The 21,752-nt window shown below is 36.6% G+C and overlaps 1 protein-coding gene across 9 annotated transcripts in view; it reads right to left on the bottom strand.

The window, feature by feature from the left end:
- Positions 1-21,752, bottom strand: part of LOC132916087 (nuclear receptor coactivator 2-like) — a 129,709-nt gene that overhangs the window by 17,262 nt on the left and 90,695 nt on the right. For 8 of the 9 annotated variants that reach the window (XM_060975861.1, XM_060975864.1, XM_060975863.1 and 5 more), the window contains 10 exons: positions 18,501-18,639; positions 8,426-8,542; positions 7,502-7,679; positions 6,001-6,365; positions 5,474-5,703; positions 2,143-3,244; positions 1,626-1,748; positions 1,086-1,418; positions 381-692; positions 87-252 (listed from right to left, as the gene is read on the bottom strand). In XM_060975861.1, coding sequence (XP_060831844.1) covers positions 87-252; positions 381-692; positions 1,086-1,418; positions 1,626-1,748; positions 2,143-3,244; positions 5,474-5,703; positions 6,001-6,365; positions 7,502-7,679; positions 8,426-8,542; positions 18,501-18,639 — 3,065 coding nt within the window. The remainder of the gene's footprint in view (positions 1-86; positions 253-380; positions 693-1,085; positions 1,419-1,625; positions 1,749-2,142; positions 3,245-5,473; positions 5,704-6,000; positions 6,366-7,501; positions 7,680-8,425; positions 8,543-18,500; positions 18,640-21,752) is intronic. The other variant, XM_060975865.1, reaches the window with a different exon arrangement.

The following is a 21,752-nucleotide window of genomic DNA, read 5'->3' on the forward strand; positions in this document are numbered from 1 at the left end:
TATATTAAACATAAAGAAGTGAAAGACGAATATATATTAGACACGGTTCATGCGTTTAATGGCAGTAATAATTAATTGTATTATACCTGTGATAGCTTCATCCGGCACGAACTCGATAACTTGATCTAAGATATCGGAAAGATCAGGATCTGATGACTGGTTATCCCAACCACTGGGATCGGTGCTCGTTTGCCGATACTCCCCGCTGCCCGTAAATTCCGAATCTATTTGACCAATTTGAGGTCTTTGTTGCTATAAACAGGTAACAAGTCTCGTAATTATTTATTCAATTATTCTGTAATTAGACAAAAAGCAATATTTTAACAAAGGAGTATAATAAACGATTGAGTAATTTTATAATATAAAAAACTGAATATTACCTGACTTAGCATATGAGTGAGGTAGGTATTGGTTGTTTGGCGAGGTAGTTGTCTCGACTGGCTTTGGAGAGGAGTACGTGCGGAAGTAGCGGTAGTCGTAATCGTATTATTGCCACCAACCGACTGCAAGCTGCCACCTGTCCAAGGCTGCTGCTGCTGCTGTTGCTGTTGTTGTTGCTGCTGTTGTTGTTGTTGTTGTTGTTGCTGCTGCTGTTGTTGTTGTTGCTGCTGCTGTTGTTGTGGCTGGGATTGCGATTGTTGCGACTGCTGCTGTTGCTGTTGGGATTTTAACCCTATGCGAAGCAGCTTGTCCTTACATAAGAGACGAGAATATCAATAAATTATTTAAGCGTCTTGTTCAATTTCAATCGTTGAGACTTAAAAAGTAAAAGGACTGACTGTTCCAACTTTTAGAAAAGGAAGTACATACTATTCAACGCTATCATCGCAAAGATTAAATCTAAATTAAGATGCACGATAGAATCTCTTATAAAAATTTTGTGAAATGGAGAAGTTTGAAAATATTGGCGAATTAATATCAGGATTGGATCATTTTCTAGATAGGTAACTATATTACTGAGTAAATTATATAATAATGTATAATAAAAAATTCATTCTTTCGAACCTACATTAAAATTATCACGATCAGTATAATCAGAAAACTAACACTTCGCAAAATTAGGAAATAATTAAATATTTAATTACCTGCGGGGTAGCCGATATCACAGATGCAGGTATTGGTGGGATAGTGGTTGGCTGAGGAGGTTGTTTGGCCAACAACGAAGCCAACATCTTGTTCCTCTCCCAGAGCTTGCTGGTCGCGTTAGTGGACGTGCCAGAAGAAGACACTTGATGCGATCCATCCATGGGTCGTTTCGCGGCTATGTTCACGTCACCATCTTCGCCAGGTCTCTTCTGACCGACTTGAGTGGAAACACCGTGTCCGACATTGTCGCTCGATTGAGACGGCGATGGCGTCGTGTTCCGAAATCCAAGACTTCGCAACAGAGAATCCTCTTCCCGAGTTTGTGACTTACACTATTCGAATTACTCTTTATTAACCAAACTGACACAACATTGTCAATTTTTCCATATTAAACTTTAACATTTTTTATGTAAAAAGACTCTATAGAAAAGAAACGAGAACTAAAACATCATTATATTGTATAGAATGAAATCGAATAATTTTGTACGTACATCTACATAGTATCAAACTATATCGAGGCTAAGCTTATCGCTACCTACCTGTTGTTCTTGTACTTTTCTCTCGTCATCTTGGTCTTTCAGAAGCTGTTGCAGAAGTTCGTTCCTCTTCTTTAAGCCAATGCGAGCCTCTTCATCCTCGTCGTCGTTCTTTTCGTTTAATAGCTTCAAAAGAAGAGATTACACGAAATAAAATAGTTATACAAAGCAAAGTACAATTACTATATAATAGAATATTGCGATCAACCAATAGCTCCCACCCCTTATACTATAACATTTTGATAAAATTACAGATATAATACAGCGTCCGTCGACAATATGCTAATACTATTTAATACATTAATGACGCAATTAGCAAGAAGTGAACTGCTACTTATAAAAGAAAATAGATATATTGGTTGATCACGTCCACTACAAAAGCTAGGGAAACGATAAGGAATTTAAAAACAAAAAGGAAAAAGAAGAAAAAGAAGATAATGCGAAGCAGTTGAAAGCAGTCCGATTGGCACCAGTCCGATACCAGTTGGAATTTCTGGATGCCAATGATCAGCTTGTTTACCTGTAGCAGCATATTATTTCCAAGCGAAGATTTCGAATGCTCCATGCTCGGTTTCGGCATGTTGCTAGGACTCGTGCGCACTTTATTATTATGCTCGGGATGAAAATCGTCCTCATCTTGCTGATTCAACAAGATCTTCAATATTCTATGTTTATTTTCTCTCTCCGAATCGTTATTCGTATTGTCCTGACTGTCCTCACTAGCACTAGCCCCCTTGGTCAACAAGTTTCTTAGTCTACCAGACTCGGTGGACACAACACTGTTCTGAGTTTCGATAACGGTGCCGGTGGAGCCAGTTTGGCCAGCCGCGGCTGCGGCTGCGACAGCGGCTGCAACGGCCGCAGTTCCAGTGACGGAGGTCGCGTTGTTTCTCGCGTTGCTCGCCTCCATGGCAGATTGGTTGGTCGTCGAACATCCGGTCTTCCCTTCATCCTGTCTCTTGGGCGTCAATCCGGCGGCTCCGTTGGCACTAACACTACTAGTAGCGCTGTTGGTCAAGGAGGACGTCTGTGATTCCTGAAGCGGACTGAAGGGGAACGAATTACTGAAGGTGTGAGCTGCGTTGCCTGAAGTCGGGCTGAACGCGCGTAGGGGACTGCAGTGAGGCGCCACCGCCGAGTTAGAGGAGAACGTTCCCTGGGGACTCGGAGATGTCGGGGCTGGCTGGGAAGATGGTCGTGAATTTGGTGGCCCGCTCGCTCTCGATTCGGGCCTATCTGCCCACCCGCTGTTACTATCCAAGTCCCATGTGGAACTGGGGAAGAGCTCGAATTCCAAGTCCATGTTCCCCGAAAAGTGGTTGAACGGATTACTGGTACTCAGCGATGGCAGGGGGTTGCAAGACTCGGCCGCGCTAAACACTATCGAGTTTGACGATGTCGCGGCGGTACCGGTGTGCGACGACGTACCCGCCAACCCCCGACTACTGATACCACTCACTTGACCGTTTAGATGCGCCACGGACATCAGCGGGCCACCCACGTTATTGTTATTGTTACCATTATTATTATTACTATTATTCGCACAACGGTTACTAGAGTGTCCAGAGCACACTTTGTTGTTGGAAAGCTGACCACCCTCGATAGGCGTTAAGTCATTGTCCCTATCATGGACAAGAAACAAAACAACACATGTATTTGGCAGTTACCATAAAAAACACTTTTTTTTCGGTTTAGTCTAACACTAAGCATTACTATGTACTATGTAACGGTTTGCGTTGAACGCGGTGAACAGTGCTCGGCCAGGTAATATCTCTTGCGTTTACCGGTTTCAAGCTCCCGAAACAAACACGCTCAATGCGATTCAAAGAGAACCAACAGATATGCGCTTTATCCCTTCGAATGAGAAGACTGAAACGATGGATAAATCGTATTAAGCCGATAGCGATTGTTGTTAAATAGCACTCGAGCAGAGGATTTTAAGTGTGTAAAAATGATGTTCTTCGCGTCACGCGCACTGTTTACCGAGAAACCTTCAGCATCAATCGTGCTACACCTTGATACCCTAATTTAAGTTGCATAAGCGTAAGTAAGACTTGCCGCATTCTACCATGATAATCGTAAATCTTACTTTCGCTAACTACTTGCAGCCTGAACGCGTTAGGTGAGCGCAAAACTCTTTACCAACTTCCATAATCTTTCTCGATGAAACTAAACTACCAAGTAATACGATAATAAGTAAGAAATTACGAATCTTCGACTTTCCAATCTCTTTCTTTCTTTCAATTTCATATTCTACGCTCTCTTCGTCGAATAAAATTAATAAAATTCTTTCGTTGTTTCTTTTTAATAATTTAAATAGAATTTTCTCAACCGAAGAAGCAATAAGTTCAACTAATCGCGAATGTCTTGCAATCACCGTTTACCCCGACAAATATAAAACGTCACGAAATTCGTAAATCGAGAATGAAATGGCAAGGATCGTGTGAGAAGTTGTTTAAACTTTCAATTGCACAATCTCAGCAATAAACGTTGTACCGTATCACTTCTAACCTTTGCCATTCCCGCTCCGATGACAATATATGAAGAATGTGATTGTGTGGAGACGAACATTGCGAAGAAGAGTGATTCGTGAGTGATGAGATAACGATTAAGACCAGCGTGTGTGATACATAGTAGTTGTTAGCAAACGAAGTGTTAGAAAGCGATATATAAAAGCGATAAACGAAATCGTAATCGTAAAACGTCACAATGGGAGAGGGGAATAAATTGTTTTCAATTTCAAGAGTGGCCAGATCTCCAACACCGAGAAAAAATACCCCGTGTATTGCGAAACATGCAAGACTCTCATAAAAACCTAAAAAAAAAGATCACTACCGAAAAGTCTGTAGAAAACTTTTGGAAAAAAAAGCTATAATAAATTTCGAATTGAAACGAATCGCGTTATTTTGTGGGAATACGTGCTAACAAATTCCGTTTAATTTCTGTACTTCTTTTTCTTATCCGTCTTTTTTTTTCTGACTCTTTTGCCTTCGAATTAGCCCGAGAATGTTATTGAAGCAATAGCCATAAGATAAACACGGAGAAGTTAGGCAAATAGAATATATTAGCGGAAACCTAACGCAGCGGGAAATTCATAGGTAGAATATGCCGTGTAGATATAGTCACCCTTGCCTCTGTATTCCAATAGAACAGTAGTAAAGCGATATGAGGGACTAGTAAGTTAACTTAATTATCCAGCAGAACGTCGATTACTGAAAAGTTTTAACCCGTCTAATTATACGACGATTAAACAAACAATCGATTAATAGAAAATAGGCTGATCGTACAATTATTTATCGTTATTTTTTGCTGGTCGTATTTGAATTATTCGTGACCTCGTAATTTGTAATAATCGAGATTCTACTGGTTTATTCTCGGTATCTTCTCGTAATCCTATATGTTTGATAATTGTACAACTACTCTTAATTCGATACCACTGAATACCATAGCATTCCAACTTACAAGATTGAATTTAGTTCTGTTCAAGTAATAAAAACAATCTGTACGCATTTTAACTCCATTTTCCAGATGCTTTGGATTTTAGGTTTTCATACTTTGGTAGTCAATGTACATAATAAGACATTCAACCTCAGATTAATCGTTATCTAAAATATTCATTTCACGGAGATTTAATGAAACGTGACATTTTAGAAAAGAAATTTAGAACCGTTTACGAAAGTAATACATTTGTAAGATAGAACGTTTATGAAGACAATGACTAATTCGATTCTACCAATCCGAAAACTACTAATCTGAGAAAATTAGTCTTGAAGATATATCGCGCCTATGTTTTACGACTAAAACGTATGTCACACATAAGAAGGGAATACGTGTGAGACCGTTCAACTTACCCAATGATGGTATTGGTGGCCATAATGAAGTCGGCAACAAGTGTGTTCATCACATTTGCTTTGAAAAGCTTTGACTTTGTTTGAATATTAAGGAACTTATCAGGACTAACGCGTAGTCGGTACACGCCACTGGTACTCTCACCGACTTGAAGCGTATCGTTCAAATGTGCAGTTAGCTTACTGAGATCATGAGGGTGGCACAGGTCCTTTATCGTCGTGCCAATTAACTCCTGCAATAAAACGTTACAAATAATTATAATCAATGTACTACTTTACAAACGAGGTAGGAAATTTATTAACGTTAATACCACGAATCTTAGAAGATTGTCATACTTTCAAAAAATTGCAAATGAATAACAACAACTCCAAAGAGAAACAAACTTCATTAGAAGACTTCAACTACATTAAATAACTATAAAATCGTTTCTTCGTAAGCGTGAAGAATAACGTAGACATGATGTCTAGCATTTAAAAGAAATAGCCAGTTCCAAAGCAAATATATCAGAAATTTTTGGCATGCTCTTTACCTTGCTTAGGTACTCAGAGTAAGGAGACGATAACCAGATAACATCAACCGCGATAATCTTCCCCGTAGTGTCCAACTTAACGGTGAACTGTTCGATGGGCGTACCAATGGGCTTCTCGTTTGGGGGTATCCTGCGAGCCACGCACATAACGCAAGGACCGTTGTCTGAAGATTCAGACGATACGTCACCGCTCTCCAGACGATCACTATTATTTGGCAAAAGAGCTGAACAGATTTGCATAGTCTCGTATTTTGATACTCGTTGCTGCTTCTCCTCCATAGTCTCTTCTTTATCATCGGGAGGCTTCACCAAGAAGCGGCAAGTGAAGGTACGGTTCCTTTGGGGCGGCTGCTCGTTCATCCAGGCTGAATTACAAACGAAACTTGTCTTTAAATGTGACAAATCGGTTATCTCATATATCATCGTAACTCTTATGAAAAGAAAAAAAGAACGAAGAGATTCTTCAACCTTTGTGAAATATTTGTACTTGACTTTTATGCAAATAAAAAACGTGAATAATATAACGATAAAAGTTAATCGTAATTTAAGGTTTGCCGAATACATTTAAAAATGTAAATTATTGCTTATGAAAATGACGAGAATAATGGAAATCAGCTGCACTCGTTTATGTGACAAAATTTCTCTTTAAAATTTTTCTTTTGAGCGTTTAATTTTCTATAAAACTTGTAGCATATAATTTAATTAAAGCGACAAGAAGTTTTGAAAAATTAAAAAATTGAGGATTTCGTTTGAAAGGTTGAAACATTTGTTACGATTATTTCTTTAGAATATCTTATTCGATTAAACAAGAACATGATAATTAAAATATATATATATATTTATATAGTGGATATTTTATAGATATTTCTGTGATTACTTTCAAAGAGCGTGGTATCAAGCAATTCAACTAGAATTCGCTAAAAATATGTAATTTATTCCAACATCAAAAAGTTCAATGCATTTGATGTAAAAAATAGCTTAAGTGTGTAAACTAACGTAAGCATCGAGCGAAGAAAATTTCACGTGTCCTGACAGCTAGCAGGAAAAGGCAAACTTGTCGAAGTGCAACGCGCTCCGTCGATGGCATCGCATTTCTGCTGCGCTACAGAATTTCAAAGCTGTCTCCTTCCATTACACAAGATAAATCTTTCCGATGCGCCGCTACCGAAGTTCCATAACAAAGCAAGATAAACTGAAAAGTACACGTGCACACCGCCCGGTAAATAAATGCTAAAGTTACATTATCATAACTATCCCTGACGCATATGAAAAGCAACCATAAATAATTGTTTTATCGTGTACTCGTCGCGTATTCGTCGAGGACGAAACACGTTCTACTCTAAAGAAAACTTAATCTCTATGTATCTTCCACTTTTGGTTAAAAACAAAAAAAAGAAAAAAAACAAAAAAAGCGAAATAAAAGAAAAGACAAGAAAAAACGGAAACTGAAATTAAAATGAAAAAAAATGAGAACGAGGTTGTATTTGAAAAACGTACTAACCTAATGGTATAGGCGACAAGCTCGGCATGAAGGTGTTGTGGTCTCCATGATGAATAATATTATAAATATCCTTGCCGAGCACATCGTCCTTCGTGTAATTTATGTACTGAGTTATGTTATCTGTTACGTACTCCACTCGTCCCTCCGTATTTACAACAAAAAGGAAGCCATCTAGCGCCTGGACAAAAATTTCAGAGCAAATTAGATTTTAACAGTATTCTATGTATTATATGTATATTATACATATATATATATATATATATATATATATATAATATTGATGGTCTGAAGTGATTAATAAAGAGATACAATATTGATTAGATAAACGACTTTGTGTGAAAGTGCGATAATTTAATTGATCATTAGATTATCTTCTATTCGATTCTTATAAAAATCAATGTTGGAGAGTTTCAAGAATTATTCATAGTTCTTTTTTTTTTCACTCTATAAAATATTTCTAGAATTTAACTTCTAATCCTGTTAGAACGATTGGATTATTCGTATAAATAAGAACTCTCGTCTTGTAGACAATTTATACATCGGTAGATGATCAATAAATATGCGAAATCATAAGCGAGCGTACAATAAATAAAGTTTAAAAGGTCGTCTAAAGTTGAAATAATTTTCTACCTTCTATTCGAATAATATTCGATCTAACGTGTTTTTCATTTAATTTATAAGTTACGTTAACAACGATTACAGTGATACGCTATCTCTAATATATCTCTATATTCCGAAAATTTGATTAATTTTAACAAAGCAGATATTTATCGAAGCAGATCTTCGTTTATCTAGTTATAAATTGTCGGTAAACAGGAATAAAAAAAAAAAAAACATGCAGATGCTCCGGGCGTATACGTATCAATGAACTAAAGTAACAAGAACAGAATGGATTGACGAGATTCGATTTAAATTGAGTTGTACCTCGAGTAAAATAGGACCAACTTGATCGTTGGACAGTATGTTAGGATTCGAAGAAGACACTTCTCCCTGTTGTACCGCATGACTATTCGAGCCTTCCTGTTCCCTAATGTGCCGAATCTGTGAAAAATAAAGTAAATTGTAGCAACTGTGAAATATTAACTGTATTAATAACATTTAAATCGATAAAGTCGATAGATTATATATCATCTTGAACAATATATTATAAAAGCATTTTCATATAGATGCATTGCTGTAAAAATGTATAAAAAATATATACATTTAGAATAATGTGAATATTCATGTTGAATCATGTTAAAAATAATTCTTGGACGTTTTTAATTCGGAAGGCGAGAACAATGAAAAATAAAATTAGAATATTTCATGAAAGGTATGACAAAATAATAAATTCAAACAAAAGAACTAATTTCCTGTTATCCCAGTTGCATATGTCGCATATATTAAAAATGTAAAAAATTGGCAAAATAATGATATGAAAAAAAATTCCAATTCATTTTAATAAAACAGTAAACTGTGCCACGAAGTTCCACGTGTCAAGATAACGAAACAGCACAACCCTGATTTCGCGTTACATATGTACATAGTTTGCATTTCTATGCCGATTAAATCAACACTGCACTCTATAGCATCTACTAGTAATGGCCGAAAAGGAAAAATTGTCCAGAAACAACGATAAATAATTTTGTAAAAGATTTACTAAATTTTCATTTTTTATTTTCTATATTGATCTTTACATCTTAGAAATTATATAGTAAACGATAAATTATTTTATTAGGCAACTGCTTCGTTATCAAAAACAATCGATTATTTTACATGAAAATAAGTCGAAACAAAAGAGATATTTAAGTAAGTATAATTTCGTTGATCGTTTGACCAAAATGACCGAATATATTACAAAAGACCAGAAGCTAGCGGCTTATTTTTATCAATAGCTGAAATAGAAAGATAATGAAACGACACAATTATTTGAAATTGCTGTTACTTCAAATAAACCGATACGTCATATCGTTCTGAATAACACTTATATTACAATTGACAAAACGAAATACTGTTCTAAATCGTCACTTTCTTATTTTAAGTAAAATTTATTTAACAGAAGATTAAGATAAATTTTCATTTTGTTATAAAACTCTACCTTTCTCGGCGTATATATTTATTACATATAATAATAACAAAAACGTTTTCTTCCTCGGTTATCGTTTTCTCCATTCTACAAGTAAAAACTTAATGATAATGTAACGATATTGTTGGAAGAAGAATCTTTTTTATCAATTGTTAAATAATAACGCAAAACCGTATTACTTCATTTGACCACAGCAAGTCGCGTTGCATATTGTATTTCACATTACATAGCACGGTGCATACATACATATCGTAATTTAATGTAATGAATAATTTACAATGACCGCATTTTTTATTCGTCATAATAATATTAAAAATTATTCTTTCTTTATATCGCAACGAACACAAAGGTAACATTGCGCAAGACATTCGGATAAAAATGCAATGGCGTTACCCAGAAAAATGAACGGGGTTTTTTTTCAACAAACTTTACACATAGAGAATGGAGAATTTTTTCAAATCGAACACAAGCAAAATATTTATTAAAATAGGGCAATTAAACGCGCAAAATAAACAGCAAACTTCATATTGCGTTGCAATTTTATATTTCCATTGCGAACGAGCTTTTATATATTAATTACACATGGCCAGATTGATTGATTTCAGGATTGATTTCCAATCGTAAAACTCGATAAATGAACTCGTAGAATATGGAAAAAGAGTAATACGATAGAAATAACTCTGCTCTTAGTATAAAAGCACACAAATAACAATAATTTAAAAAATTTGTTAAATAAGCAGAAAAAATTATTAAATTTAAATAATGGATAGAATATATGTATTACCAATGGAAAGATTTTCTACCGTACACAATTTTCGTGTGATTCGTACAAAAGTTCTTAATTCTTACTCAATTATCGACATCGCACAGTAAATATTTAACCTGATAAACCACATTCCTCCTCCTTGTGCGATTAAATTAAATACAACAAGCTGTTGTATCTATCCTATCTATTACAAGTTTGAAACAATTACTCACGAATCTTTTGTTACAATACAAATACAATACGAAAAACAAATGCAATAACATACGTATATTGTTTCAAATAATTGTACAACGATTACTTATGAAAGTTCTCTTTATTTAAATGTTTAATTTATAAACAGGCTCTAGGATCTAAAAATTGAAATATTATCGCAAAGAAAGACTTACGTTTAAACGTAATGCAAATATTTCTTATTGAATTTACAAATTCTACATAATTCCTACACACTTTCTGCTTTAAAAAACATTCGAACAAAATGTGTATGCAAATAAAACTAAAAATAACTTGCAATACTAATGAGAAATGAGAGATAAATAGAAGAGTCAACGAAACGCTTTATCCAATGTTTTCAAGTAGATAACTGGAAAATAAATTTATTCAAAAGGAATCATACTATTATTCTTCGTACCAGTTCGTAAGACCGTGATTGTACTTTGTTTCGTGACTAAAGTAATTGTGGAAATCGAACAAAAATATTTTGTTTTTTATATAAGAAGAAATACAGTAAAGTAAAGTAAAATCAAAATATACTCGTTACTGTCATAGCGAGAGTCGATAAAATTATTAATTTAACATTTCTGTTTTAACAATGTTACTCTGAAGGAGGCCACCGGATGAATTAAAAATACATACTCTGTCACTTTCTCCTGCAAACTATGGGATTAATAATAATATTTTGACACTCGTGTCCTAGTTAAATATGGAAAATGAAAATATAGCCGAAGTCGGTAAAAGATCATTCGATAATAAATCTTAGAACGATGTGTAAAATCAGTTAACGGTTAGAAAAGAAAAAGCGTGAACTCCGCAACGCTGCCATTCAGAGTCGCAAGGTTAGCCGTAAGTAGAACACGAACGAAGAAGGGAAAGTAAATCTCTGCGTTACCGGCCGGGATTTGGGCACAAGCGTGCGGGAAAAGCTCGTCCTTGAGCTCATATTTCCCAGCACCGGTAGATCGCGCTCGTAATCGGAATGAATTTAAGCACACGGGTATACAACGTACCGTGGCCTCGAAAAGTCGGTGACTCGGCGGCTGAGTCCGACAAACGGTTTGCGACGTTGCCGCTAGCCTCTGCTATAAAACGTATATATTTCTCCCGTTCCGTCACACGACACACGCGATAAATTCTTCCTCGGTCGCTTTTAGAATCATCATTGATGTTTCTACCTAATCGAGAACATCGTCGATCAAAGTAGAAAATAATCGAATAACGCAAATGTTACGAAAAGGCGAGAACTAGGAGATCACGGGGATGGGAATGTATCAACCTCCTTGCTGATTACCCTACGTTGACAAACATAAATTTCAAACGGACTTTCGATGATAAATGGAAAAATCATTATTACCGTAACGATGGGAAAATTAAAACGAAACAGACTTTTACTGCAAATTTACAATTGATTCTACCTCGGTCACGTCGTTGGACACAGGATGCGCGCGACTCTACTGCGCAGATGACGTCACACGAACTCTTGCTCCGGTAGCTCGGGTTATAACGCCGTTTGGAAGGTTTCCTATTGGCCTCGGTGACGTCATTCAAGGTCACGTGACAAACTCTCAAGAAGTACTTTTTTAACGATTCTTCGTGTATCTATGGAATTCATTTGCGAGGGTGTCACGCCGAGCACGTCTCAGAAGAAAGTTTCGTGCTCACCGAGGGTCGTGAATTTCCTTTCCAAAACGTAATCGCAATATGTCTCGCAAAAGAAGAAGGCGAACGAGCCGAATATTGCGAGCCTGGCGCGAAGAATCGACATGTGCTCGTTCGTGAACCGCAAAACTAACATGCAGAAGAACAGACGGGAAGTTCGAACCCCTTCCATGCCTGCTCTCCTTCTCTCTCTCTCTCTCTCTCTCTCTCTCTCTCTCTCTCTCTCTCTCTCTCTCTCTCTCTCTCTCTCTCACTCTCTCTAGTTCTATAAGTATGTATAATAATGTATATAGACACATAGCTTACAATCAGACGTCGGTTCGGACCATTATCGTTTTGTGTGTTTTCAACCAATCTAATATACATGTGGCTACTTTCGCGACTATCTCGTCACAATGTAACACGATTAATTTCAAATATTTTCTTTTTCACCTTCGTTTAACAAAGTTAATACTATTATTCTCATGTTCTCGTGATATAACGTTAAAGTAACAAGCTATAAATAAAGTAACGCGTATCTAATAAGTTAATGTCATATAGCGTAATAAAATAACGAAAGACTAAGGTAAAATTGATTTTTCTGGAAATATAAAAATGTATTTCGTATAAAATTGAGTAAAAGTATCAATGACATTCAAACACTTTACTCCCGTCTGAGACGAAATCAATCAAAAGTTAAACTCAGTAACGCGAATCTATTTCAAGCTAATAATCGAGCCTGCGTCTTGCTTCTGAAACAAACGATACTACACCAATATCGAGGGACGTAAAGCATTAGCCGTGTAACCGCGACCTGGAAACATACACGCATACATACACACATACACAAAGGTTGAAACGAGAATGTAGATTAAGAATATACAGGCATGACTAACATATTCTTTAAAATTTTCAGATTTGCTGATCGTAGTTTTGATAAACCGAGGTATTGTCATTCGATTAAGTAAGAAAGAAAGGAAGTAGAATAGCGTGGTTTCGAACGGTTCGACAGGCAGTTTCCGCGGTTCCCGAGACTGCTGCGCTCAGCTGTTCCTTTCGACTTTGAGCGTTACGATGTCTAGCGTGAATTTATCCACGCAGCGCTATCCTCGTTGACAAATCCGAACGGAACAAGGACAAAAAACGAATCGTTGCCCTGTTGTAAATAGCGACGAGCGCAATCAGTCATTTCCATACGGTCCAGGAGAAAAACGTTTCGTCAAGACAACGCGAGTAAAGCGTTATTGGGCGAATAAGAATGTCTTCTTTTCGAACGACACGTTCTCCTTTTTTTTTTCTCTCTCCCCTTTGGCGAAAGTTATTTTATCGATATATTTCGTTCCTTCCAGAAATAAATTTCTCGAGAGCCCGGAGAAAGAGTACATTTAACTTCTTCGAAGGAGACTTCGCTTTGTTCCTTCGTTCTCTTTCCATTCTGTTTTTCATTTTTCTCCTCGTTCTTATTTCTTGGTCTTTTAATGTTCTTCAAAACGAAAAATTTATCTTCTAATTTCGTTGATTTATTCCAGCGGATCTAAACCGGCCAACCGTACGAAACAGAGATTCGTCTCTTTATTTCGAGCCACGTTTCATTTCCTAAGAAACTTGCAGTCACACACGGTTGAATTATGCGAGAAAGAATCGAGAGATTTCGACTGCATTTCGCGCGCACGACAGCAAACGTTTGAACGTCCGGGCAGCGACGCAATGCGCGTTTTCAATGGTATCTCGCAACAGTATCTAGGAGAAACTGTCGGAACGTTTCAATGGAATCGCCGCTCTCGGTCTCTGTATCTTGGCACGTTCTTATTGACTACTGCGGATGAATCTTTTGGAACCAGTTCTCGAGCTGGAAAGATAGCTAACAAAACGACTGGACATCTTTTAAGAACCTAACAACTTCGCATCGCGTATTCCTGACGCGATGAATGAACATCTTAATCGCGCAGCGTGCGAAAATAAAACGTCAGATCTTACGGTTCGATTATCATTAACCTACGTGTCGGGTAAAGAACCTGGAAACTGAGCCGACATGAAAGAAACGAATCGGAGTATCCGTACGATGAATCAAACGATTTTGCAGCTAACAGGGTTGTTTAACCCTGCCAACTATATCTTCAGCCACGGTCGATAATCGAACGGATTTGTCAGCCAGACGAAGAACCGCGCGAGTGTTGAAAAGTTCGACGATCGTGACACGCGTTGCGGAAGAATCTTTTAAATCTGTCGATCTACAGAAAGGACGAGGAAACGTCTGTGTTGTCTCGTTTCGAATAATAGGATCGAGATCTCGTGCGATTTACGACGGCGTTTATTTTCGTAAATGCAGTCACTCCACTCTTAAGATCTCGAAGAAACGTCGCGTCATCGCGATGCTTCTCCAGCTTTTATTGCTTTTAATCGACCGAACTAAACGCGCCTCTCTCCTTTCTCTACGACGACGTTCGAAATTACCGATTTTATTTTAGCGTGTCCGAGTGAAAGCTCCGCTAAAATGTCGCGTGGCGTATTCCGTATCCTTTGGAACACGTCACAGCTAATTAATTATCCTAATTCGACTTGTCTTCGTCGTTCGAACCGATAATCGAATTGTCGTGAAAAAGAAAAGAAAAGCTGAGAAATTTGCGATTTATTCCAGAAAGTTGAACAGCATAGTTTGTCGGTGGCGCGTTACTAATCCGGTCGAACCTGCTTTCAGCCAAGTTCGGATCTTCGTTCGCTATTAGGCTCATAGTTACACCACGTTATATACTACCAACGTTCTAAGATTTCTAGATCCGAAATCACGAAGCGGCCGCCTCCTATGGACCGGGGATATTAGCAGAATGAGTTTCAAGGGGTCAGTTTTAACGAGCGTTGTGAAACAATCAACGATGACGTTAAATCGTCGACTGATTTTTCAAGTCTAAATAATTGTTCATCGAAGACGTTATCGATCCTCGGAACGATCGAACGATTCGCGAGAAAATGAAACTACTCTACACATTACCCTGCGATAAAATTTTGTGAAGCTTTTAATTTAAAAATAAATCGTCATTAAATATTTTTATAAACCTGCACATAAATGTTATCGCTATTTTTAAATTATACGCGTAAGAAAAATCATTTGCATTTGCAACAAAAGATTCCATCGCGTAACATCGACGGACGATTAATCTGCAAAGTACGAAGATTTCTAATTTCTTGAATTTCACAACTGCATTTTGTATATTATCAAATTAGAATGGAGAAACTGCACGATCATTGGAATTTAGCGGATGATCGTGCATTTTCACGATTGAATTATCTGACAGTCGCATAAATGCACGTAAAATTATTCGATTCTATCGTAATTTAGAATTAATTATGAATATAAAGCAACTGTATATGTATAGCTGTGCAAACAATAAAGTGATTCGATAAATGTGGTTGCTCGAAACCTTGCACGAAACATTAAACATTGTGATGCAAAGATAATGAATGATAAGAACGATTGAAAACAGAAAATACTTAAGAAAAATGTGATTTTGTTTGAATGACAAAATTACTAGGAAATCGTTATCGAATAATATAACAATGTCAGGGTATATGAAAAATTGTAACAAATACAAGAGAATTAGTAATTAGCAGGAAGAATACTGAAATGACACCTCGTTTATCAAGATACATGTTTACAAGGAAAAAGAGAAGAAATATAAAGTTGGAAATGGATCCAAAGATGTAGTACAAAGTTCTGTTTTGATAAAACACTTATCGCGATAAAATGATGTATTGCATAAAATGTAGAGAACGAAGAACTGATTACTCTATTTAATCTCCTAGATATTGCGTTACGTTTTCGAGTAGATCAAACTTTGAATCATTTCTCAACGTTTACTCCTTTCACTCGGTCCAACCCATTCGGTTTTGTATTTCACGAAGATCATCTTATACGAGCAAAATTTTATTTAAAATATAATTTAAACAGTCGCCTACTATGCGACGTTGCTTCTAATTAATAACTCCTCGTTAATTTGTATAACTGGTAAAATTCATATACCGCTGCTATAAATACAAATCGACCAAAAATATGGGCGATAATAGTGTGCACATTTTTAAAAGTCGCACGAAAAATTTCCGTGAAAAGTTATCAGAGAGTGATCGAAAAATCGGCCGTATTTCTGTGAAAGGACCGAAAGCAATGAAAGGACAAAAAGAACGAAAAGCAACGAGAAAAAAAAATGGAGGATAAAGGAGAATAAGAGAAGAATATAACGATCGAATATAAATGAAACGCGAATATTGGCTAGACAGGCAAGAAATCAATGTAAAATTTGACGCATGCGTTGAAATTTTTATTTCACTTAAATGATACACGAGTAAATACCTTATCGATCGACCGGTTCAAGAATAACGCGCAGAGTCGCTAGACTCCGGTAAAATGTTGCACGATAATTTCCCTGTGACATAAAAATAACTCTTCCAACTTTCAAACAGAAACTTTTAAACCGGAAAAGCGACGATCACGAGGTTTAACGGGGAAAATAACGTGGCGATTTTCACGGGCTCGATGAATCGCCTGGCCCGTTATAAAATCGCTTTTCTCGGTGAAACGAACGCGATTCTCACTTAGGAGACGGTTGCATAAACGCGTCCTGTACGACACGTCAGGATTTGCCACGTTCAGGTATAATTTACATCAAATCGAACGAACGCTTGCAACATACTACGAGAACTGCTTGACTTTGCTTATGCGAATGCAAGAATGAATTCCGCGCTGCGCGCTCCTTCGCTTCCTTTCTCCTTCCTTTAATGTCTGTTTAAAAGTAACGAGAAGGAAAGAAAATAAAAAATTCTGTGATGGAAATCGCGATTAAATAAAGGAAGGCAGAAACGCGGAATAAACGGTGAAAAATATTGCTAACCTATTGGTAATTTGCTCTTTTTTGCTTCGGTTCTTTCCGATTAATCCAAATCGATTGACTCCATTTTAGTGAATTTTTTAACTTCATTACTTGGAAACATAATCACCGTTCAACTTCAACACAGAGTATACGAACGAGAAGTTTATCGAAAAACGGAACTTTCTGAAGTCCGTGAACCACGCACTATCGCTGTATCAATGCACTAAATAGATTAACAGATATCTGAACGTTCACCTAACGTAGAATCGAATTTGGATAAGAGTTCTTTCGCCCTACGCGTGACTCGACAATGAACGATTTTCTGTTCTCTACTGTTGCTGTTTGCCTCGTTTCTTCGTTCTAACAAATAATTCGCATCTATTTCATTCGTGTTTCGTCGTCAGAACGAACAACGTCGCGAAGGAACGAATTACGACATAAACGTGTGAGAATTACACCTGGTTGACGTAATAAGCGTTGTGGTAACGTTTTGTTAAAGCACGTTAACGTGCTATTTTGAAAAATGTTGTAATATTTCTAAATCAGAATTTAACATAGACTTATAATGATAACATGTCAAAGTTTCTCTTTCACATCGAACAATAAAACACGATACAACGAAGTTAATAACTCCAACGACAGACGTTATTTGCATACAATGGTTAAAGCTTTCAGAAGTTTCTCATAATGGTACTTTTGTAGATACAACTGCAAGAAATATTGGCTCTCGGACGATAATAGAAATTTGTAGAAAATTCTTCCTTTTGCTTGCAATTTCGTTTTATGCAATGCAATATACATAAAATATAAAAAAATCTTATATCGATAACGCTAATACCAATGTTCTATAAACGGGATACTATTTCTCCTTTGCGAAGGAGCAAAAAGAAAGATCGAATTATGCTTTAAGCTTCAGAGTGTGTTAAACGAAGCAACGAGTAAAAAGAGAAATAAAAACAGGATATGTTCACCTGAAATAGCTTATAAAATAAAAATCTAACGTACTGAAAATACATGTACGATTTATCATAATTAAAAATAACTGCACAAAGGAGAATGTAACAATTTAAACAACATCGATACGTACTCAATCAGAAGAGAAGATAAAATAGCAATTTAACAACCAAACGAAAAATCGGTCTGTACAACAAAATTTAATCTAGTGAAATAATCAAAGAGAAGAACGAACTTGAACGAAGAAAGAAGGGGAAAGAAAATCCGTATTAACGATAAAGAGAGGAAACGACAAAGAGAGATCTAAATGCAAGTAATGGAATATATAATATTTGAAAAGCGATTTCTTTTTTCTTTTTCTTTTTTATTTTTTTCACGAGGAGAAAGAAAACGAATCCCTCGATTACACAGTACGTTCTTTGATCGAATCTCGAAGGACTCGCTGTTGAGTTTATCGATCGGCCATTTGAAAGGCAGAAACGTATAGATCTGTCTTCTTACCTGGTCGACGGTTCTCTGAAGGATCTGGCATTTGTCAGTCTTGCCAGAGCTCATGTCCGTGGCGGAAATCAGCTCGGCAAGCTCGTCGATAAACAGGTTCTCCTGGTTCCGTCGTCTTTTTTCGTTAAGGCACTTGTTACTGTAAACAATCAAAATTGAACAGATCATTGAATCGTTCGACCATGTTGCTCATAATTCTTATCGATAAGTTGTTCTCCGAAATGGAAGACACGCCGCTTCCAATTAAATTAATCTTTATCCTTTTCCATTCCTTCTCTTATTCTTAGAAGAATCGTGTATATAGAAGAAAAAGATATATATATTTAAGGCGATAATATTTTTATCAAATGTCTAATTGGAGGGCTCGATTTATAGACTATCGTTTGAAACGAAACAAACATTGAGTACCCGATATCTAAATTAATATCTAAATTGTGGTAGAGCGAAATTCTTGGAGTATTAAATATCGTGGCGAGCGATAAAGTCATTTTGTCGGGTCACTGTGTAGTCATTTTCGACGGTGTACTATAGTAACGGCTATAGTACAATTTAACGAATTATCACTACGATGTCGATAAGTTTCTCCGATAAAACGGACGTAATACGTTTCCGCGTTGAGATCGATATTACAATAATTAGCTAAAAATACGTATTTATCGGAAAATAGAATTGTACATTTTGCGAGAACTTGGACAGTTTTGTAACTATAAAAGATACGACTAACCGCGCTGTTATAATAATTATATTATAACTTCTTGTTGGAATATTTATAAATAACTCTTCAGAGGCGATCGTTTTAAGAACTAACACGATCTTTGATTCCCTCGAGTAAGAAAATAGCATAGAAGTTTATAATAATTATATTATAAGTTCTTGTTGGAATATTTATAAATAACTCTTCAGAGGCGATTGTTTTAAGAACTAACACGATCTTCGATTCCCTCGAGTAAGAAATTAGCATAGAAGTATATATACATAGGTTTCATATTTATATAAAAATATGAATTTATATGAAAATTCGCGATCTAAGGATAGCAAGCGTTAAACAACTTTTTCGCTCGATTCGTTCATTCCTCTTATTCAATTTTTATTCGCAGCGACACGCATGTTACGTGATAGCTCGCGTGCATCGTCGTCTATTAGAGCCTATTATTTCGCGAAATCTGTTCAACTTTCATTCTCAACTTCAATCGATGCGATATCGTTCAGTTAAAACGTTTGCATCGATCTCACGGATGCTGGCTGCTCGCTGTACAGGCTCGTTAATCTTTTCACGGCCACTAATGGGACTCTGTTATGCCGAACTTTTGTTCGAGAAACGGTCCAGGGAGAAACGAACTATGACGAAACGGCGATAAATCACGTCGTTGAAACGCTTATTGCCAGATTGCGAATCAATCGGGGGCAAAAATTTCTTCCGTGAGACGAATCCTCCTAAAAGGAGGTTCTTTTAAATACCACATATTTTTCGCACGAGATTGCGATTTATATTAGCCATTTTCTCTAAGAATCAATCTTTGACCATTTTACGCTAGAGTATCGTTGATCTGATCGAACGAGTATGCAATTGTCGAAGCAACTCGAGCCTCGTTTTACATCAGTGTAATAAAACGGGGAAACAAAAGGGAGGATAGAAAAGCAAAGATTCGAGATGTTTAACGCAAATCGGTCGTGTCCTGTAATTGAATATTACGGCGCGACTTTTTGACCCGTTTTCAAGATTCTACCGGAAGCCTAACATTTTCCACGGTGCTGAACGCCTTAACAGACACAGTCTGTTACACAGTCGGCTGACAATTTATCGAGAGAACTTTTCATCTTCCACCAAGGAAATATTTTTTGATCGACTGATAGATTGTTCGGGTAATATTTTTGACAGTGGATATACAAGTGGCTGGCGAACATACAAGAAACGAATCATGCGCTGTTGAATAAGATATTAATTTTATGAACATACGTTGTCTTCGAATCTAAATTTCAAATCGATCTATACTTCCATAAAGGCATAATTTTTTGTAAAACAGGACAAAGAAAAAGGACAAAAAAGAGAATAGGAAAAACTGTAGAAAATAAAAGGATAAATAGGAATAAGTTATACATACTTTGGTATTCAAATAAATTGCCTCTGGCATTGATTACTATGTTACACACGGGAGACTTCCCGTGCGCTTAATTGCCATTTCCCACAAGTGGATATTGTCATTTCAATGGTGATTTATTCTTCCGATTAAACCTGCTCTATTTGTCACATTATCTTCAGCTATTACTCGACCTGCGATCTCGTCTAGATCGTCTGTGAAACCACGTTGCTACGATTTTATTGCCAACTTAATGATCGCGTAATTCCAAATGAATCTTTTAAACGTAATGATGGCTTTGCTAATGAAAAAATTGAAAAATGATGATGGCCACGACGTTAGCACTAATATTTGTCGCGTGGAAAATAAAATATAACGCTACGGGATGACTTTACTTTTTGCACATAAAGAGAGAGGTATGTGTGCTTACGTAGATGTACACATATTCAGTGGATTGCAAATATTCCACATTACGATACAGTTTCGTACAATGTCCAAGTAACGAGCTTTCTCGCGAATAAAGACACGAGGATTACAGACGAACAAGCTGAATACGAACAAGCTCTATGACGTAAGTATTGGGTTGGCAAGTAAGTGATTGCGGATTTTGTCATTAGATGGTATTGACAAAATTCGCGATCACTTAGTTTCCAACGAACGACACAACAAACATCGCAGGAAGACTAAAAAGGAAATACCCGATAGACCTCATAAAAGATATAACTTGGCAAACTCGAAGATGGCACCCCGCTGGGGGTAGCCACCCACATGCTATATTTATTTTTATTTTATTTTATTTTTTTTACCAATGAGATGTAACACTTTACCAAATGTCCTTCAGGATAAATTGTAAAAAAAACTAAAATAAACTAAAAAAAAAAAAAACTTAGTTTCCAGCCCAATACATATATGTCGGGTCGCTGGGAAAGTTCTTTCCGATTTACATTTCGATTCGATATACATTTATCGAGTTATATAGGTGGCATTTTGTTCCACAACCTTTCTCCGTCTTTCACACAACCTTAATATTTCAGAAGCTTCTCGATACTATTTTTTACGTCGACGAAATTCCTCAAAAATCGAAACGAACTTTCCCAGCGACCCAAGAGTGTGCGTATCGTGTACAAAGTATTTATTTAATTTGATACGTTTGCTAATGAAAATCGTGAAATAA

The sequence above is a fragment of the Bombus pascuorum genome, chromosome 1 (assembly GCF_905332965.1).
Source record: "Bombus pascuorum chromosome 1, iyBomPasc1.1, whole genome shotgun sequence".
NCBI classification, from domain to species: domain Eukaryota; kingdom Metazoa; phylum Arthropoda; class Insecta; order Hymenoptera; family Apidae; genus Bombus; species Bombus pascuorum.